The sequence below is a fragment of the Elaeis guineensis genome, chromosome 11 (assembly GCF_000442705.2).
Source record: "Elaeis guineensis isolate ETL-2024a chromosome 11, EG11, whole genome shotgun sequence".
Classification (NCBI taxonomy): Eukaryota; Viridiplantae; Streptophyta; class Magnoliopsida; order Arecales; family Arecaceae; genus Elaeis; species Elaeis guineensis.
The window spans coordinates 116,534,979-116,542,372 of NC_026003.2; the positions used below are offsets into that span (position 1 = coordinate 116,534,979).

The 7,394-nt window shown below is 38.8% G+C and overlaps 1 protein-coding gene across 1 annotated transcript; it reads right to left on the bottom strand.

Moving 5' to 3' along the window:
- Nucleotides 1-891: 891 nt before the first annotated feature.
- On the bottom strand, nt 892-6,769 carry LOC105053972 (transcription factor MYBS3). The gene is made up of 3 exons (XM_010935328.3): nt 6,314-6,769; nt 3,732-3,940; nt 892-1,750 (listed from the first exon to the last, which is right to left on the bottom strand). Exons 1-3 carry the CDS (start codon nt 6,582-6,584, stop codon nt 1,292-1,294), a joined length of 939 nt encoding a protein of 312 aa, XP_010933630.1. The 5' UTR covers nt 6,585-6,769; the 3' UTR covers nt 892-1,291.
- Between the last annotated feature and the right edge of the window lie 625 nt (nt 6,770-7,394).

A 7,394-nucleotide genomic window follows, 5' to 3' on the forward strand; every position in this document is an offset into this window, starting at 1 on the left:
TCATTCTTAATCGTTTTCCGTGCTTATCATAATTCAGAATAGGATTTGAAAAACACAAAAAAAAAAATATGAATTTTCAGTTATCCATTTTTAATAAAGTATTCATTAATATTTGCTATGTCCATCAATAAAATATTATCAGTTAAAAATATATCTCGTTCTCATTTTGATGTTCAGCAGATGCTATACATGATAATGATCAGCATCTCCGGAGCTTTATTAACTATACACTTCCCATGCATCAGACACCTTGGGTAACATACTAGTCCTCTATCAAGTTCCTGCATAGGGATTCTCGCTTTGGAGAGAGCTTTATAAATTATATGTTATTAGACAAGGAAATGAAAAATTAAAAAACCTAGAGGTTATCAATAGAGTGGCTTGTCATTGGAATACGCTCTACCTAAGATACAAGCAGCCAATATCGATCAAAGGCCTAGCGGACCTGCACCAGCATGTCAAGGACTTCAAAAATCACAAAACTATGAAATAAATTCCTCTGGTTGAAAATGAAACATCAAAACATAAAATAAAATAAAGAAATCAACATTGATATGGGGGCATTGGAATATTAAACGGCACCAAGATCAAACTCTAACATCAGCAGTATATTCAAATGTTTGGCCCTTCACCTGAACGCTGGCAATGCTGTGATTAAATTGCAAGCTGAAACTGCAAAGCGAGGCTCGGATAAATGAATTGGAATTGTCTACTTGAAGTGCAGTAATCAAATTGAAATGAAAAAGCATGAGTTTTAAGAGAATATAAGCGAAGGAATCTAGAATTACATCATCCCCACGTCACACAAATTTTTAACAAATAAAAGAGCGCATGGACCAGTCCAATAATGCTCTGTTTACTTCCAAACATCCAATAAAGTCAGTACTGAAATTGAGAAAACCAAAAAATATTTAAAGATTTGCTTTACCAGAGTTGGGAACTCCAACAACAAAAGCTCTCCGAAATCAACATTTCTATCAATAAATAGATCTGGGATATAAACTAAACAGTAATGGTGAAATCTGTGCTACAAATCCTAAGGGTAAGGTCAGGACCATCAGTCAGTACTAAAGAAGAACAAAAGTTGGTCCCTATTATCCTCTACTGTGCTAAACAAATTAACCAGAAAAATACTTGCATATAAACTGCATCAAAAGTCCAGTATGCAGTTAATTTATCTTGTATTAACAGGAAAGCAGCAAGGCTGGTCACCATGGAGCAAACGTCAAGTTTGCAGATCCAAATGAACAGGGGGAGCCCGAGACTGCATGGTTATGATTGATGCAAGAATTCATGCTTGAGTCCTTGTGGGTAGATTAGCATGGAAAGCAGATTGCCTACTTGATCCTCCAATCAGATTTAATGACGGTGATAAAGGTGCTCTTTTACCCATTGGTTCTTCTATGCTCAGTTTCGACATGCCAACAAGCTCATCGATGTCTATGGGAGTCCTTGAATGCATTGCTGTTGGCTTAACAATTTCATGTCCCTGCTTCTGCAAAGCATCTGTTTGGTAACCTGGCCAACAAGGGATATAAAACTGAAAGAAGGGTGAGAAATAAGCTGGAGGTATCACTGGATAACTGCATTGCAAGGTCTCTGGCTTTGGATCGGCTGCCTCTCCAACAACTGGATTATTAGAATACTTTAACTTAGATTCCTCATCCATGGCCGGAGGTTCTGGCAGTGGTTTGCTGCATTGCATTTCTGATTCTTGACAGTTCATTGGAGTAGGCTGAGGCTCAACGGGCTGAAAAAATTATAAAGCATGATAGTCATGAATCCTGACATCACATAAATTATCTGACATTTTAATAGTTTCCTCCCAAACTCGCTGTTTTCTATATCAGTAGAGAGAGGTAATTTTGAAAACTAGACAACTTAGTTCTCACCTCTTTGAATTTTTATCCCATATGACCACTATGTTCCTGTTACTACCCCATCAATACGAGTTATATGGGAGACTGGTTATAACTAGGGATGCAACTTGCGTGATACAGGTCATAAGTAGGGAAGCAACGTGGGTTGGGCTCAACCCAAACCCACTCATCCAAGCCAGTCATTAGGTAGCGCTGGTTAAGGTTTTACAGATTTGGGTTGAGCTTGGACTTAAAAATCGCAACCCAGCCTCAAGTTGGGTTCGGTTAGGGTTGAGACTAAACCCAATCTGAATCCAACACTAACCAGACCCAACCTGATATAAAAACTAATAAATAACTGATATTTGTCTTTGCAATTCATATTTATGTTTCATATAAGTTACTAACGTATTTTATATAATTATATCTTTCATCTTGTTAAATTATGTGTAAGTGCACCATCTAAATTGATGAACAATTGAGGTCTCAACCCAACAAAAACCAATCCACTAAAAAACGTCCCAACCTTTTTTCCCAATCTGAAAATTCTTATTCAACCCTCTCTGATCAATGCAGCCCAAGTAAACCTGACCCACCTTGAATTTAACTTTAAGAGGCTTTGGTATGCGTTGGGTTAAAGAAATCCCAGCTTGAGACTGGGTTGGATTGGGATAGGATTGGCAGAGGTCGGGCAGGGTTCAAGAGTCTACACTGAATTTGACCCAACCCACCCAAATTGCAGCCCTAGCTATAATAGGAAATTACCTAATATTTAATACCATTACAAGAAGATGCAATCAGAGTAAGAATTTGACTTCTCAGGATTTTAACTAAGACTATCTGAAATTCAACATGCTATTGCAGAAATGGCATATATAATTGAAGGATACGGCCTTGAAGGGCTTCACTCAGAAGATGATCTCAATAAATGGGTCTCAATCATATATCTGAAATTTAATAATTCCTGCTTGATATAACAGGAATATTTGCTTCTTATACTAAGAACTAGTAAAGATTGATTTTTCTTTTTTCTTTTTTTTTTTTGGTGGGTTGGACATCCTTGATTTACTAGCTACAGAAATTCCCCCATTAAATAATGTGTTTTTTTACATGCCTGGCCATTTGTTGACCTACTGCTTTTGGTGAGAACCAAGATAGATTCTCCCTCTCTCCTTCCTTGCAATTTTACCCATCTCTGGAAGGGTAGGGGACATCTGTACCTGCCATTCTCCAATCAAATGTTCTGTGCTACAAGCTCTAGAATGATGGCGATCTGGGTTCTCTCAGTTTAAGGACACAATGGTGCTGATGGAGGAAATGAGTCAACGGATGATGGTATGAGGAGGCTGTCAAATGAACATATGGGTTGTTCCTGCTATCGAGTGGAGAAAGTTGGAGAACGAAGATCAGATAAGCAGCCATCAGTGGAGAGACCCAGTGAAAAAGTTGCTTCATGACTTGAAGAAGGTATGGGTGATAAAGCGTACATTATCTTCATGATGCTTTGAAATTTTAACATACTCTTAACATAGAGAAAATGTTGAAAGTAAGGTGTCCACTTACATTTTCTGAAAAAAGATCAGTGACCCATCATGATAATAAAAGAAAGGGTTGACTATGGTGTAGCTGATTAAATAGGAAGTAACCAGTAGAATCCTAAATTGCTTAACCCTAAGAAGACTACTTCCTGTGTCACACATCTGTTCTTGCAGAGTAAGTACACCAGCATGAATATGTGCAAGCAGTTATGTACACATAAATACACATGCACACACAACACATGATAAATGTGTGTGTGTGTGTGTGTGTGTGTGTGTGTGAGCGAGAGAGAGAGAGAGAGAGAGAGAGAGAGAGAGAGAGAGAGAGAGTAACCTCATCGGGTACCATGTCAAAGAGGCTAGATCTTCTCTTTCTTCTAGTCAAATTGGTTTGCCGAATGAAATATTTTTGAGCATGGCTGGCCACCTGTGTTGGTGTTCGTGATACCACATAGTTACGAGCTATACCTCGCCAATCACCTTTCCCAAGCTTTTGCAAGCCCAGTAAAAACATTTTGTGCTCATCTTTAGTCCATGGCACACCTGCAAATCAATGATCACGTAAAAAGATGAGCATTATGCTTGTAGTAGATTTACAAAGTATGCCTCCAGTTGAAATTTTGCAGATAGAAATGATAAACATGTAAAACAATATGAGTCTAAAATAGATTATCATTAAAAAGAAATAACATTATAAGCAGAAAGGAAACTCAGTAGAGGGCACGCCCCAAGTCCATATTTAATTACCAGTCCACCTATTAAGTGCACTGAGACCACCCATGCAATAAGTTCATCCACTGCATATAATTTAAGGGGCATGCTTATGCTTGATATTGGGTGAATGAGTGTGTGTTTCAGAATTTGAAAGTTCAAGATGAACAAACTGACCACCCAAGTCATGCGTTATGTTATCATAAAAGAGCGACAAGTTCCCACAAAGCGCTTAAGAAAGGACTTTCTGATATATTACTAATTAACAAAGAACCATCACAAAAATATAACACTATCAATATTTCACAAAAATGGAGACTTGCATCATTGATTCTTGTTACACAAAAAGAACATCTCCATATACACATGGCCTAAAACTTAACAAATTAAATAAGAATAAAAGAAAAAATTGCAAGCTCAGCAATAATCCAACATGCTGCTGCCTTGTAATGCAGTTTTCAAATGTCTACTGTAGAGATTCTTGAAATGTAAGAAATGTCTGACATAAGTTGCTTATTAAATGTACACACCAATGAATAGATAAAATAACAAATTTATAAATCTTCATTTTTGTGAAGAAATTAATCAGCACATAACTGGTTTACGTATTGTGATTTTAGTGAAATACATTGAAGTTCAATAACGAAACTCATCTATAGGAGTTCCTAATACAACTCAGCAATTTTTTTTTGGAGGATTTCTCACTGTTTCAACAGTCATCAAAAATATCTGTTATAGCTTACAGACAGACTCTTCTTTAAAAATTCTATTTACTTTTTCCTAAATCCCACCTCCACCCCCCCCCCACCCCACCCCACAACAAAACCCACTAGATGTGGCTATGAAAAGTTTGTGCCGAGATTTTTGACATATGGGAAGAAACCAAAGACCAAGGGTTTTCCAAGGGCTGATATCCAGCCATCTGGACATATTGCTATTACCTAGATGATCTGAGATCTCAGCTTATCTCAGCCATGACAAAAGGCTGAAAAGATTTTAAAAGAAATATGATATATACCAAGGTCTTGACTGAAATGAAGGAACCAAGGTATCAAAATAGTGGGGAATATAGTAGAAGCAAGATTAACTGGTTTAAGGTATTGGTTTTAAAATTTAGTAATTGAGAAACCCATTTAAGTTTGTAAGCAAAATATCGAAATATCTCAGTTAACATATTGTTAATCATATCCACCAATATCATGGGATATATGAGTTTATATTGGCAGACGTAATAAGAGGCCAAGATTACATATATTGTATCAACTTCCCAATACTGACATAAAATGATATCTTGATCAAGATGAAAGTTTTGCCACATACATATATATTCACATGCCTACTAGGTATCAACCTACATATAAATACATAAATATAGGCTTGCACGCGTGGATATTCATAAGTCTTCCATTTCCTCTACATAAAAGACCAACAACCAGGCAATATGCTGATTGCCTTGCTATCCTCACTTTTTATTAGAAAATAGGATTTTCCATCTTTCCATTTCCCGTTTCCTCTACATTAAAAGCCAGCAAGTGGACATCATGCTGATTGTCTGGCTATCCTCACTCTATTAGAACACAGAATTGGTCTAAAGAATGGTAATAGAATGAAGTTGTCGTCGGAGTGAACAGCAGTCTCATCCCAGATAACTAATAATACACATAAGCACCAGGTTTGTTAAATTCTGCACACTTAGCTCGTAAGCATCTCAAGTACTGTTTGGAAACAGAATTCCTGCACAATGATATTGCATGTACATGGCTTCGACAGAGCATACACATGTTTAACATCTACAACACTCTGAGAGAAGGGCATAATACACATTGAGATTATATGAAAAAAGATGAACTTTCCCCAAGTAACTACCAAACCCACTACTAATTTCAAGTATTTTTCATGACATCGCCCACCCATTTCTTGATGAAAACCTGTTACATTACCTAAATAGTCTCAACCTAAAAAAAAAATTTACATTTGAAGCCAAGATTCATTTTTGGGAGGGATTCTAGAACAACAATATATAAATGAATGAATGAATGAATGAATAGGTTGCCGGATTCTCAAAATAATCTAAATCTAAACAGGAAAATACAAGGAAAAAAAAAAGAAGAAAATAAATTCCCAATTTGGGTTGGGGGAAAAACGTCAATCGACTCACAATATGAGATGGAACAGAGAAGAGAAAAGAGACCAAGAATGGCTCACCTTTCTTGCGGTCGCGGCAGCTGGAGGACGAGCCCTGGACGAAGTCCTCAGAGGCGTAGCCCTCCGCAGCAGCGGAGGCGGCGGCGCCGGGGTCCGGGCCGTCGGGCGGCGAGGCGCTGGACGTGGCGAGGTGGGAGAGATTGCCCACGCTGGCGCTCTTCCTAATGGAGCCATCCGTGAGGCGGACGCCGAAGAGCTTCACCCCGCCGCGGTTGGGGCACGTCCTCGAGTTGTGGCCGTTGTGGCAGCAATGAGAGCATCTCCTCGTCATCTCTCCCACCACCACCACCACCACCACCAAACCTCTCCTCTCCTCAGGCTACAAATCCTCCCCCCAGTCCCAGAAAGAAATTAGGGTTAGGGTTTGGAGATGATAATACTGACCACAGAAAGAAAAAAAAAGGGAAAAGAGGGAATTAGGGTTGGAAAACGCGGAGAAGGAGAAGTGAAGGAGCGAGGTGGTGGAAGGGGTAGAAAGGGAGAGATAGCAAGAGATAAAGCTGGCGGAGAGGTGGGGATGTCTCTTTGGGCTTCCCGATTGGTTTCGGGTTGTATCTTTCGCGGGAAAAAATGACTGATGTTCTTTCGCGACTTTGGCCGTTGGATCGCGCCAGATACATCTAGCAAAGCATCCGAACGCCTTCATTCGCGCGATCCGACGGTGGATAAGCGAGAAAGAAGATGAATCCTTTTTTGCACAAAAGATACAACCCGAGTTCTTTGGAACACGTCGGATTGCCGCGTGGCAGATATCCTTGAAGCCTGTACCGTTATCGCTCAGGCTAGCCAGCCTAGCCTGGCAGGGCAGCAGGAGTAAAGCTTTATCTGGCTTCCCTAAAAAATAATTTGGAAAAACAACGGGCAGCAGGAGTAAAGCTTTATCTGGCTTCCCTAAAAAATAATTTGGAAAAACAACAAAAATAAATAAATCAGCAGAAAGGAAAAGAATTTTGTCATTGTGCATACGAGATGATGATTGGGAGATGGTTAAATTATGTTGAATCATTGGTCTGTTTTTTTATGTTCTTCCAGAATGATTTTATTCTAAAAAAATAAGGTGGGAAAATGTTTTGACCCATTA